Source organism: Patiria miniata, unplaced genomic scaffold, assembly GCF_015706575.1.
Source record: "Patiria miniata isolate m_02_andy unplaced genomic scaffold, ASM1570657v1 HiC_scaffold_29, whole genome shotgun sequence".
Classification (NCBI taxonomy): domain Eukaryota; kingdom Metazoa; phylum Echinodermata; class Asteroidea; order Valvatida; family Asterinidae; genus Patiria; species Patiria miniata.
Genome location: NW_024037068.1, coordinates 1,664,766 through 1,678,123, shown reverse-complemented (window position 1 = coordinate 1,678,123; position 13,358 = coordinate 1,664,766). Strand labels below are relative to the sequence as shown.

The 13,358-nt window shown below is 42.5% G+C and overlaps 1 protein-coding gene across 3 annotated transcripts in view; it reads right to left on the bottom strand.

The window, feature by feature from the left end:
• Positions 1-10,915: 10,915 nt before the first annotated feature.
• Positions 10,916-13,358, bottom strand: part of LOC119736051 (matrix metalloproteinase-24-like) — a 45,226-nt gene continuing 42,783 nt past the window's right edge. For all 3 annotated transcript variants that reach the window (XM_038210056.1, XM_038210055.1, XM_038210053.1), the window contains exons 8-9: positions 12,006-12,260; positions 10,916-11,315 (exon numbers count right to left, since the gene is read on the bottom strand). In XM_038210056.1, coding sequence (XP_038065984.1) covers positions 11,191-11,315; positions 12,006-12,260 — 380 coding nt within the window. In that variant the 3' untranslated portion in view covers positions 10,916-11,190. The remainder of the gene's footprint in view (positions 11,316-12,005; positions 12,261-13,358) is intronic.

The window sequence follows — 13,358 nt, the reverse complement described above, 5'->3', positions numbered from 1 at the left end:
GTAAGTCAATTGCAGTCGACCTGAGGGCGGCGGAACTAGCCATGGTATTTTTCGAGTCCCCCCACCCGAGAAATTTGTTTTATTGCTATTTAACTTATCATTGCAAGAGTTAACACGTTTGAATGAGACATCCGCCCCGTTAATATATGGAATAAATTACTTTGCAAATTCCGAATTATTTACTGCCCAACACTAACATAATTTTAGTTAGGTAAACATCTTGTTCCCGCCTCGATCGGAGCACATAGTGTAGGGACTGGGAACCAGTCTATTCGCAGGACAAATCTGTCTGTGCGGAAAAGCAACCCAAAGTTTAAGTATTTTTTTAGAGGATTGTAGATACTGCAAAAATGAATACATTATTTTTACGTTGTAATAAAAAGTGTGAGTTTAAAATCCGTCAAGAAAAAGAAGTCAACTTTTATTGAAATTCACGGATAGTGAATTCTGTAATGCACCCAAGGAAGATATTTGCAAATAGAACCAATTAGAACCAATTATAACACACCTGGATAAAGTGCGACACATTAGTATCTGTCCATTTCTACCGCCCCATCCCTTTCTGTTGGAATGTCGGGGAGCCCCTGCCAACTATTATCGTAATTCGTCGAAAACCTGTTTACACATTAATTTTGTTTTTCACTCGATCTATCGCTCACCGTCAGTAAGGAGGAATACAAGGGCGGATCCAGAACACAATTTTTGGGGGCCAAACAAAATATTGGTCCCTCAAAAAGCGGGTCCAAAAAATTACGGCGTGGGTTTCAGGGCCCGCTTAAGGTCCCCAAAAAATTGTATGAATTGTAGATGCTTTGTGGTGCGATCTGAGGCAATTTCTGACCACTTTAACCAAATCTTTTTGAGGAAAGGTGATGGTATGCGCAGTGCCTGCCTTTATTGCGACGTTCCTTAAAAAAATAATTGGTTCTTTTGGGGGGGGGGCATGGCTTCCGTTGGCAACCCCTGGATCCGCCCTTGGAGGAATAGTGACAAGGTATGGCAATCCACTATAATCATATGTCCCTTTCCCTGTACGTCTTTCACTTTTTGTATCACCCTGACTGTCATTATAGCTATTTTCTTGCTGGCAGCAAAATTTCCGGAAAAGTTTTTTCATTCCGTAAAATAAACAGACCCTGAACATGAGTTTGGACATGTGTACACGGTTGTGGGTGAAATAACAATATGTACTTAGATGTACTATATTATGTGTAGGTGTTTGGGCCGATTTGGTTAATTGTAATCACGCTTATTAGCATAATTAATATAAAATTACGCCGAAAATACGGAATATTTCACTTTACGGAGTCCGGAAATTTACGGGCATTTTTAACAGTGAACCTGTATTATTACGTACGTGTACGCCAAAACTATTGGGCAAACTACATCCGCAATGATTACGCATGGTTGTATATTAAAGTCGAGTGCATGTACTGTGAATTTCAAGAACACATCGATTTCGCCGTTAGTATTATAGTAGTTGATGTGTTGTAAGTTTTGAAACAGTAAATGCCATATATACTACTGAGCGGGTATTCGCAAGAAATTTCTTCCCTGTGAGTATGTTCTACATAAGTTTATAAGCTGATTTTTGTAGCTGTTCATAATTTCATTTATGCCTTTATTCTTGGGAGTGTGCTATTCGAGGAAGTTACTGGCCCTGCTTCAAGTATAGGCATATATTGAGAACAAAATCCACTGTTTCAGTCATACAAAACTAATATATAACGTTAGTTAGAGATAGCTTGAGTAGCTCCAGCGTATATGCTCATCGGGAATTTGACATTATTATAACGCCGGAGTGCAAACTATGTTGTATTTAGGAGTTCCTAACTCCTAAAAAAAAACCGGACTACACAAAAACATATATCCGGAAAGCACAACAACAGAAAAATCCAGTTGTTTTAATTTTTATTGGTAAGATTTGCGGGAGCTTTACTCCCTGTGGTTTGTGTTTAAATATTATAACAGCTATAGCATTTACGTTCATAATCAATTTATATACATGCAGGTAGGCCTTTATTAGTCAAAAAACAAAAAGGCAAGCCACAGTTCATTTATTTTCAGTGCCCCCTTGAAAAAAATGTGTGCAGAGAATAGAGCTATACCAAATTTTCTTTGTGAATGCTCTCGATTTTGTAGGGAGCATGGCTCTGGCCATGATCCTGTAAATCATATGGGAGGGTAACGACGCGCGCGCATACCAGAAACCGGAGACTTTTTTTTTGGCCTTACTTGTATATTTTTTTAAAATAAAATCGATTTCATAGCTGCCAGACAGTATTCGGCTCTCGCAGTGCGGGGTTCATTATTTTGTGCACAAAATTAAGGCCCCTTTTTAAGAGGGTTGTAGACGCAAAAAAAAATCAGGAAAAATATGTTTTGTTCATTTCTTGAAATTAAACATATACATATTGAACATTCATTAGGAGTACGCAATATTTTTGTTTTGTTTGAAGAGCGCGGGGAACCATCTTTAAAAGTCGAACTAAATGCGTCTACAGTATAGCTTGGCAGATTAAAATAACGTTCAAGAAGTTCTATACACTTTTAGTGCGATCAACTAGTCCCACCAATTTTACATGCTTTGCGCGCAAAAACGGTCCTATCCTTCGAGAGGTACCCGTCGAATCGGAGCTCATTAATTGTAACTGGTACTACGTTCCGAGCAAACTCCAAGGTCACCAAGGGGGATCAAAGCGCGGCACTATGGAAGACGGAGCGATTCCGGCCGACCAATGGAGAGGTCCATAAGAAACAGCCAATGATACAAGGCGGAACGCGGCATTTCGGGAGATCTCATCGCATCAGCGACGCGACCAATGAGTTGGGTCGTTGCGAACAGCACGGCCGTTCGGAACATTTCCCTTGAAAGCACTTTCACTGGAAATAACTAGCCAACCCATGTAGGATGCCAATATTGATCGTTCTCTCTTTGCAGGTATTTCTTCTTTCTTCTTGATGTCTGTTTTGAGAGAAATAAAATTTCAGGAATTAGCCATTTGTGTCTCTGGCTTCAGGGATCATCTCCCTCCCCTCCATGCGCACGGTGCTAAACAACCCAAGTGCACGCCACGCATGTTTTACTACATTCACTTAATAAGGCTGGATCGTGCGTGCTGTTCCGCTCAAATAAAATAACAATAATAATAAACTTCCAAATGAACCAATTCAAAGTTTTCTAAAGCAGTAACGAATAATTATGCACGTTCGTGCATACTTTAGGGCCTTTATTATGGCGAAATGCCACCACTAGATTTCATTTAAGGGTCAGTATAATTCAAATTGTTAGCATTCCAATTCGTCCAAAATCTTTGAAATTCGTCTCGTGAAGCAATCGGCGTCAAATTGACAAAGCAAATTCGTTTTTTGTTATTCATTTTCATGTTATTGTCATTACATTTCGTCTCTGATGACTTAAAACGTTACGATTAAAAATGTGCCCAATCTTTGGACTTGTTTGCGCATTAATTAAATTTTAATTTTAACAAATATTTCCTTATAAATGAAAGTATAGCTGTATATATGTATATGAATAAAACAACAGAAATAAGGCATGTCTATCGAAGAACAGCATTAAGAATGTCTTTGAACTTAATGCATAGTGTCCATGTCATATTAAGTGCATATTGTGAAATGTCAATTTTTTACTCGAATGTTAATTGTGAAACACAGAAATAAAAATGCATACCTTACAGCTAACTACTTTTATTAATGCATATAAGGAAATATATGTTGAATTATCATTGTTTTAGTTCGCATAATTCTTCAAGTAAGTCTAAATATTGGGCGCATCGTATACGATTTAAGTCACCAGGGACGAAGTGTAATGACAATAACATGAAAATGAATAACAAAAAACGAATTTGCTTTGTCAATTCGACGCCGATTGCTTCACGAGACGAATTTCAAAGATTTTGGACGAATCGGAATGCTAACAATTTGAATTATACTGACCCTTAAATGAAATCTAGTGGTGGCTTTTTGAAATTCAAATTGAGAATTGAGCTTGGCGATGTTCGGGGACGAAATTAAAGTATCGATATAGGGAATTCGTGTTATACAAGTGTTAAAATAACTGGGAAACCCTATATTAACATGAGTAAAATAACTACGGAAGCGTAGAAGGGCCAAAAGAAATTAAGAAAAGTTAGTTCCTATCTCGCCGCGGCGAATTACTATCTCGCCGCGGCAAATTATTATCTCGCCGCGGCGAATTACTATCTCGCCGCGACGAGTTACTATTTCGCTGCGGCGAATTACTATCTCGCCGCGGCGAATTATTATCTCGCCGCGGCGGGTTACTATCTCGCCGCGACGAAATACTATCTTGCCGCGGCGAGTTACTATTTTGCCGCATCGAATTACCATCTCGCCGCGGCGAGTTACTATCTCGCTCAATGACTCACTATCTCGCCGCGGCGACTTACTATTTTGCATCGACGAGCGTCAGGCACGACGAATAGCGATACTCCTTGGGTCCTATGGAACGCCAAAGAGGCATTTAATGTGATCAACGAATCGGCGATGCACTTTATCGATAGGCAGTGGGGTTTTGCAATCGATAATTGACTGTCACAATCGGTGATGGATTTTTGCGATCTTTGATCAACATTGGCAAAACTAACACCCTAATCACCCATACAGGGCTGGATTATATAATAACTCCTCTGGTACGTCCGATAAATGAAATAATTTATGTAATAATAAAGTTGTCCTTTCTTGTTTGTTAAGAATAAATTAAGAAAGAAAACGAAGTTCAGTGGGCGGCAACAGGTGATTTATCCACTTGCAATGCCAGGTCCATTAGTGTGCGGGATGAGGATGACCCAGCCAACTATTCAAAATTATAATTGCATCTCTCAGAGGGCAGAAAGTAATTACTGTAATGTTCCGCCTTGCGATTGTTACGACCGATTTTGAATGAAACAAGCTCAAATTACCGTTACACAGACATTTTGATGTTCGCGGGCTAAAATCTTTTAACATAAATTTCTCCCGTTTTGAAGGCCGTATCTCAGAGACACTTTTGGAGTTTCTTTCCCTCATTACAATAGAAAAATAGGCTTTGAGTTCGTCATTTTTCAATATTTTTAAGCGTCACGAATATTAATAAGGTTCTATCCATATGGAATGCAGTTACAAAGTTTACGACTCCCTCCTTCACGAGTTCTCTACCAATAAAATATTAACTTTTTTGGTTGGTTTACATTGGTCTATACAGAGGCCCACGCGAAGTCACGCAGAGTCACGCTAATTAATATGCTAATAACGCGCATGTCATATATACGTCAACGTTGCGGCAAAACCGGCCACTGACCATGCTTTTTTTGCTCGGCAAAATCCGAGCTTGACCTCGGTGATAGGAGATGTAACACAAGCGTCTGCAACATATTAAGCTTAAATTCGGAATATTATTGGTGTTCAACTACTCGTAAAATAACAACTTGTGAGGATTCCTAGAAAAAAAGATTGGGGAATTACCTTTAGAACGATTTTCCCCACGTGCGCCTTTTAGGTCAGCTTAATCGGTGACCAGTATTGAAGTTTCTGCATCGTGAAAGTTCATCAACGATTGCAAAGTTCATCACCAATCGCGAAAATCCATGACCGATTGCGATATTTCAACACCGATTTCAAAAGTCTATCACGCCCCGCCCCATAAAAAGTTCGCCCGCCCAGTCGCCCCCCCCCCCCCAACTGAAAATTTGGCATCCGTAGAAAAACACCTCAATATGAGTTACCATGACTACCTGGAAGAATATAGGCCTAAGTCAATTTTTTCCGGCGATTTTCTGCGATTTTTTTTTCGCGAGTGGCTGTTTATTACGGTCCCTTGGAAATTGAATAGTGGTAGTTAGTTATCCCACGAGTGCGAGTGGAACACGGATTAATGTAGTGCATCTATAGTGGCCCGGCCGAGTGGTATGTGGGACACTAGACTAGGGCGGGTATTGGGCGGATATCCGGTGAAGGAACCCTGTCTCACGGCCTTTCAGCTCGGATGAAATTTTGGGGCGCCCCTCCATTGTAACCTCAAGCCCCCCCCCCCCCCCCCACTCAAAGTCCCCAAGGATGAAAACCCTGGCTACGCCGATGCCTCTTTGGCGTTCCATAGGACCCGGAGGGATTGCCATTGTTGTGCCCGACGCTCACCGATACAAAATAGTAATTTGCCGCGGCGACATAGTAACTCGCCGCGGCGAGATAGTAGGGAAGTTTCGCAAGCGAACGGATACGCTTACACTTACGTTTAGCTATCCGTATCCGTTTTTTACTTACGTGTAGCGAGCGAGATATGCGTGTCGTCTGCACGTTTAGCGGATAGTGAGTGGCGTATGACGTCATAACTGAAGACGTATCCGTCGCATTAAACGTATCCGTGTGCATGCGAAACCTCTCTAGTAACTCGCCGCGGCGAGATAATTATTAGGGAGGTTTCGCAAGCGAACGGATACGCTTACACTTACGCTTAGCTAACCGTATCCGTTTTTTACTTACGTGTAGCGAGCGAGATATGCGTGTCGTCTGCACGTTTAGCGGATAGTGAGTGGCGTATGACGTCATACGTGCAGACGACACGCATATCTCGCTCGCTACACGTAAGTAAAAAACGGATACGGATAGCTAAACGTAAGTGTAAGCGTATCCGTTCGCTTGCGAAACCTCCCTAGTAATTCGCCGCGGCGAGATAGGAGCTAATTTTTTCTTAATTTCTTTTGGCCCTTCTACGCTTCCGTACTTCCCAAACTATTTAAATACGGTGATTTTTATAATCGGATCCGTGCGTTGTGGGTCTTTTTGGGAGCTTCAAATTTGCCGCCACGTGTGTGAGAGGGCGACACGGTCGTGTGTAGAAGCATAGGTCGAAGCCACTGACTGCAGCGCGTCGGCCCCGCGTCATGGGCACAACCATGTAGGCCTATTAACATTCCAATAGACACCAGTGCTTAATGCTCCTACTTCAAACTCTCACAGGTTATAAGCTGCACACAAAAATGATGGTCATCATGTAATCTTTCATTTTCTTTTCATTATTAGGTGGGTTGACCATTGACTTTTCGAGATATTCTCATGCACCCAAAGAAGACGGATATCCGCGCGGAATCCCCCCCCCCCCCCCCCCCCCCCCCCCCGGCTGAGAGATGGTCAAAGTAACCCGGCCCTTTTAGGGTTAACTACACAGTTGCTAACCATGCATTGGCACGGTCCTGCTGAAATATATCCCCAGCCTGACAGCAAAATTCTGCCTCAAAAAACATGTTTACTTCTTACCCTGTTTTGCTTACATGCATTCCTTTCCCTTTTTAAATCATTTTGAGGGCTCGGAACACAAGCTGAAATCCCCGAAACATAAGCTCAAATCCCCAAAAACATTGTACTCTTTGACTATGGCAATCTTTCCCTTCTATAAAATAACATTGGATATAATTAACCGCCAGAAATAAAAACAAAAAGGAAAGAATGTTGCAACCTGACGCCATTTTGTTTCTTCATCTCAATGAAGGTCACTCATTGCAAAAAATGATGATAAGACATCTGGGACTGAGAAACATTTCCAATTTTGTTAGGAAATACTAATGTTCTTGACTCTCCGTTGACTTTGTACACAGCCGCTGAAGTGGCGTCAGGTTGCAACATTCTTTCATTAAAAAAAACAAATCGCGTCCAGGACTAATGGGTTACAGTGGTTTTCATGTACACATTGTGTGCTGCAAAAAAATGGGATTTTTTAGGGAGTGTCAAAATGGCCGCCGCTTGTGTGAGAGGGATCAAAGTCACGACATTGTATACGGTCAATGGACCGACAAATAAAAAAAAAACCAGACAATCGACGGGTTCACGGAAGAGTGAGATTTGAGAACCCTGAAACTCCCACTCTAGCCACACAACCAATCCCACCTAGCTTCCTAGTCATCGTGACAATCGAAGCCGTGGTTGTCATTCTCACCGTGTTGTACCGCAAGCGGCCAAGCACCGATCATGCCCCTGAGCATGGGCGTCGATTGGTGGGGGACGGGTGGGGGCATTTTTTAAGTGGGGGATATCATATTGCGAGATTTTTATCGCTAGATGCGAGATGCAAGATGCGAGATGGCAAATATAGAACACCATATAGAGTGACCCTCGACTTCGGCTCTGGCCATTATCCGCGTCAGGGCCCTATAGCCGGTTTTAAACGTACTTCGTTAAAATCGGCTAAGCTCAATCCCTTATGAATGCCATTATTGTATGTAGTGTCATAAATTGTCACCGTCCTCACCATGTAAAATTTATATCTTGCAAACTATAGGGTATACTGAATACACAAATAATTGGAATACTGAAAGTAGTTGACAGTATACATTCAAAATGAGCATATTTGTTGGAAAGTGTTTTATTCAATTAAAAGGTGTAAATATTGTAATAGAAACTAAACAATAAAAACAATATGTACAAACTGGATTTTCGAAAATCTACATGAACCTATACAAATAATTGACATAAAAAACTACAGTGGACCAAGGAATTACTCTTATTGATGAAATTCGCTATGTTGTTCTCAATTTTATGATGAAGTTAATAGCAAGGAAGACTATACCTTTAGTACAAAATATCTCATAACTATTTACATGCACGCCCAGATTGAATGAGCCTTATTCACAAGTCGGCCATGTTGAATTGAAAATGAGGTAAAATCTTCATTTTCGGAACTTGCGAAGAGAAATGAAAGCCAGTACATTACTAAATAATTCAAGTCTACATAATTGAATAATTTAAATCGTGTAATTAAACATCCCCTAATGTTTTTAGCCAGATAAAAAAAACCTTAAAGTAAAATAAGGCTGCATAAATAGTCTGGCGCCATCCCATGCAAAAGTTAATAATTGATAAAATACATTCAGGGAACGCGACAAAAAAATGGCTATTAGGCCCGTTCTGGACGCCGAGTTACTGCATGCAGTGCCGAACTCAAGTTATTTGGCTTTTTGAATTCGGTATGGCGATGGCACGGCGATAGCACGGCCTTTAGAACCGTTTGGCTCTGCGGATTGAGTTCGGTACGGCAACGCGCGCCCTTTATAGGGTACCGCCAGAATCACACCCGGAGGAAGGTACACATTTTATTGGTAACCTAGGGAGTATTATGTTTATTCATGAGAAAGTAACAATAACGTCACTGCATCTTACTTAGTTGATTAGCTTAATTAAAGGAATGTAAAGAACGGATATCGCCAATAGCCTTTATGGTGGTTAGTGGGATGAGTTTGTGATCGAAAGACATTGGCTCATGTCTATTTTTCTTCTCCAAATTTATTTTGAGAATTATTTTTATTGAAGAGAAAAGAAGTCTGAAACCTAAGTTTCTTGAAAAAAATATCGCGAACCGTCCGGCGTACCTTCCTCCGGATATGCACTGGCGCTACACAGTACTGGCGAAACCGTTCTAAACGCCGTGCCTAACTCAATTAAATAGGCCTGAGACCTTATGACGTAATGGTTTTGTTTACATATGCGCTGTCCTATGGGAGCGAAGTTGGGACGCCAGAAGAAGTAGGGACCGTCTGCCACATAGGAAAGTGCACATGTAAACAACGCGTGACGTCATTAGGTCTCAGGCCTATTCAAAAGTGGGGCAAACATTTTAAGGAATGCGCATGCTCACAATACCCTCTCACGTATCCGCATCACGCGTGCACGGGGAGTGAAACTGGCGCGAATTTAGATCACACTGAAAGTTCATTGAACTGCTTGAACTGATTTAACCTCGCCCTTTATCCGCTCCGTTCACAAGTACCCCTCCCCGCAAAGAAAGTACAGTTTTGGGTGACCGAACGACGCCATCTTGCCTGAAAGCAATATCTTGCCGCTATGGCGTGTACATGCGTCACACACAAGGGACGGGGTGCGCGCGTCAACCAGCGAAATACATGTGTCCCGCCCATGGTCCCGCCCATGGGGTGTCGTTGCTAGGTAAAAGGGCGCCCTCTTTAGTTGGCGCACGGAGCCCATACCCTTCGCTCGTACCCCCCCCCCCCTGCAAACAGGGCGCTGGTAAGGGATGATGAGCTTCACAGAACCTTGTGAAGGAAGTACAGATTGACCTTCGCATGCAGCTAGCGCGCGCTACGCATGATGGGCACCGGAAGTTTGAGTGACGCGTTCTACGTCACAGGTCACGCAAGTCTATTCAATGAGTGTTCAAAAGACGTCAGCCCTTACCAGCGCCCTGTTTGCAGGGCGGGGGGTACGAGCGAACCCATACCCTAGATTCAGGTTCCACTATTCCGTTCGGCGTTTACAGCAACGTGCTATTGCCGCACTCGTTCTAATCAAATTCGGGGCAATCAACGGTAGCACGGCGTCTAGAACGGGCCTGATTTGCATTTTTCAATGAGAGCGGCAACAACCATGCCATTGATTTGTGTAAACACCATGCACCTACTGAAGTTTCATTTCCCCGGATAAAGCAACCAATCGTTATCACTGGTTAAAGTTCCATTATTATTAAAGACGCACACGGCTTGGGTGACACGTGGAAGACATGGGCTCAGTTTCGGGTCCGTCTTCTGTCACTGAACATCAAATTGTAAAATTAAATTTATTTCCTAAGATTTGTTTATATCGTCGGGTGCCCTGCATGAGCGTTCTGACGCAAAAAAAAATCATTTTCAAGAAAATTGAATTGAAGGGTTCTATTGTTCCCCCACGAATCTATGGTTCTCCCACGCGTATTATAAATCGTACGATTTTGAAATGTGCCACATGTATCAATAACGAGTTTTGGAATAACCTGTATTAATTTCTGACGAAAATATTTCATTAAAATAGAGGCAGTTTTCTGCATATGCCCTTTTGATGGGAACATTTTGGTGATTACGCGTTATTGCATAAGGGAATACGCGCATATGCCCTTCTGTGGTGACTGGTTCTGGTTACTCCCAGCAGAGATTGGTCTGTCGGCAAATTCGTTGTCATCATCCCCCTTGAAGTTTTTTTTAATTTGTCTGAAGACGCCCGTTCCCTGCCCCACCTTTTTCAAATCGCCGCCGGTCTGTTGCCAAACGACGTCTTGCTGATCGCATAATGGTAACATACATAATCATACAAGTCAACATGGTGTAGTTAATTGCCGATGATATGCACGGTAATCAAGGACGAGCAGATATGCGGAACAACCAATGGAAGACAAAGAAAATATCCCAAAAGTTATCTCCTAACAGAGTTACATCCCATGAAATCCTTGGTGAAATATCGCGGGTAGCCCTTGTCCACCTTCCGAACTCGCCTGTTGACCCGGTAGTACTTCTTGCCGCTCAAAAAGTAAAGCTGACCTGCGGACGTGAAAGACACGATAGAGATGGGATGCCAATTGCAACCAATTATAATACCTGGATAAAGTGGGATATCGGTTACATCCCTGCAAAACAGTATTCATGTCAATGTTTTATCACCCAATCCTTTAGTCCAGAGTTGGTGTAGGTTAGGCTGCACCCTTGCATCGCATTGCAATCCTTCAGTGTCAAAGTTCGGGGTGCCCATCCCCATTATAGTTCGTCCAAAACCCATTGTCACACTGTTAGTCACTCGATTTATCCCTACCGTCAGTACAGCGGAATAGTGAGTGTATACGGAAAGCCACTAGATGTCCCGGATATTGTCTGTCCCTTACCATCAGGGGCGTAAATCCCGGGGGGTGGGGGAATACCCCCCACTTTGTTGGTCATCCCTCATCCCCCACTCGCCGCCACAGATTTACGCATCTGCTTCCTATGCACACATTTCACTCTTTGTATCACCCTGCTTATCCCCCTTACTGTCATTATCACTGAATGCCGATAGCAGTCCCTTCACCAACCACTTCCTCCTTACATTATGTGAATCTATTTGCCATTCTATCTATCACTCTTTCTGTCAGTATAGCATTGCAAAATGCCGATAATACCCTATCAGGCTGTTCACTCAACAGCCCCCTTTCCATGTACACCTGTCAGACTATTTGCCATCCTATCTCTCATCCTTACCGTCAGTATGGCGGAATGCCGATAGCACTCTCTTTGGTAGTCCCTTGAACACTCGCCTGAACTTCTTTGGGTAGCCGATGTCCACGGCTTGCCGATTCTCATCGAACCGCCACATTTGGTTCTTCTTGAAGAAGTAAGTCTTGGCCGAGTTGAAGGCCAGGGCGGCGTCCAAGCCGCTGGGCAGGCCTAGTTCGGCCACGGGGCGGGGGTAGCCTGGCATGGCGTACTGGCCATAGTACACCCAGTACTTCGCACCTGAGGATAGTCAACAAAGAGTTGCTCGGGAAAAATGTTGTCATTTGCCCTAAGCCCCAGAGCCCATTTCATTAAGATTCTAAGCAGAAAATATTGAAAAGAAACCACAAAGGGAAACTGCCAAGGTGCATTATAACAAAGACAATGACAAAATTTGGGAACCGCCAAGATTATGTCTTGATACCTCAGTTGGTAGAGCACCTGAACGGTAATCTGGAGGTCGCAGGTTCAAACTTGCTTCAGTAAACAAAGCATAACCTGAAGGTAAAAAGTCACGCGGTGAGGCGGAACCCCCCCCCCCCGCGGTCCACTATGGGCATTTTAAACTACGCCCTTCCTCTTGCTTTAATTTTGACAGAATGATTTCTAACCGTAACTACCCCAAGAAACATTCATGTGGGAATTTTATCTTGACATTCTTCAAGAAAAAGTGATGACAAATCACATTACCTACCCGATGGGTTCTAGATTTAGTCGGGCTGGCCCGAGTGCAGTGCTTGCCAGCGGTCACTTTACATTTCTTTTTCGTAAATGCTAATGAGTCATTTAAGTTCATTCCAAAAAAATTGTAAAGCCTAAATATATATTGGTATTCTATTTAACTCTCAGTTTTTAGCTAATGATCGCCCCAAAATAATTATTTCATCAATGTCCATTCATGTAGGCCCTATACGAGTACACAAATTTGTACTTGTCCCCATGTATTTTGGATTTTCGAAAGTGAGAGGTAAATTTGGGGCATCATTCTCTGTCACGTCAGGCAATTTATCAGTTTTCATAAATTTAGATGCTAGTACCAATTTCACAAAAGGCCCTTTTTCGGGGGTGATTGTCCTCAGAAATCAACGCACCAACCATATTTGCAAATTCTAAAATTTTGGGACGCTAATGTTTCTATTCAAGGGTTCTGGAGGCGTGCGACCAGGGGTTAACATTCAGGCCCTATTTCTTTGTTCAACTTTTAACAAAAAATACCAGAAATATTGCTATAAAACTGTTATCTAGACAAAACTCAGCTGATAACCAGACAGAAGCATCACGGGGCTTTTTGACCTGTGTGTATTTCTCACACTGACTGTGACCAAATCATGATCTGAT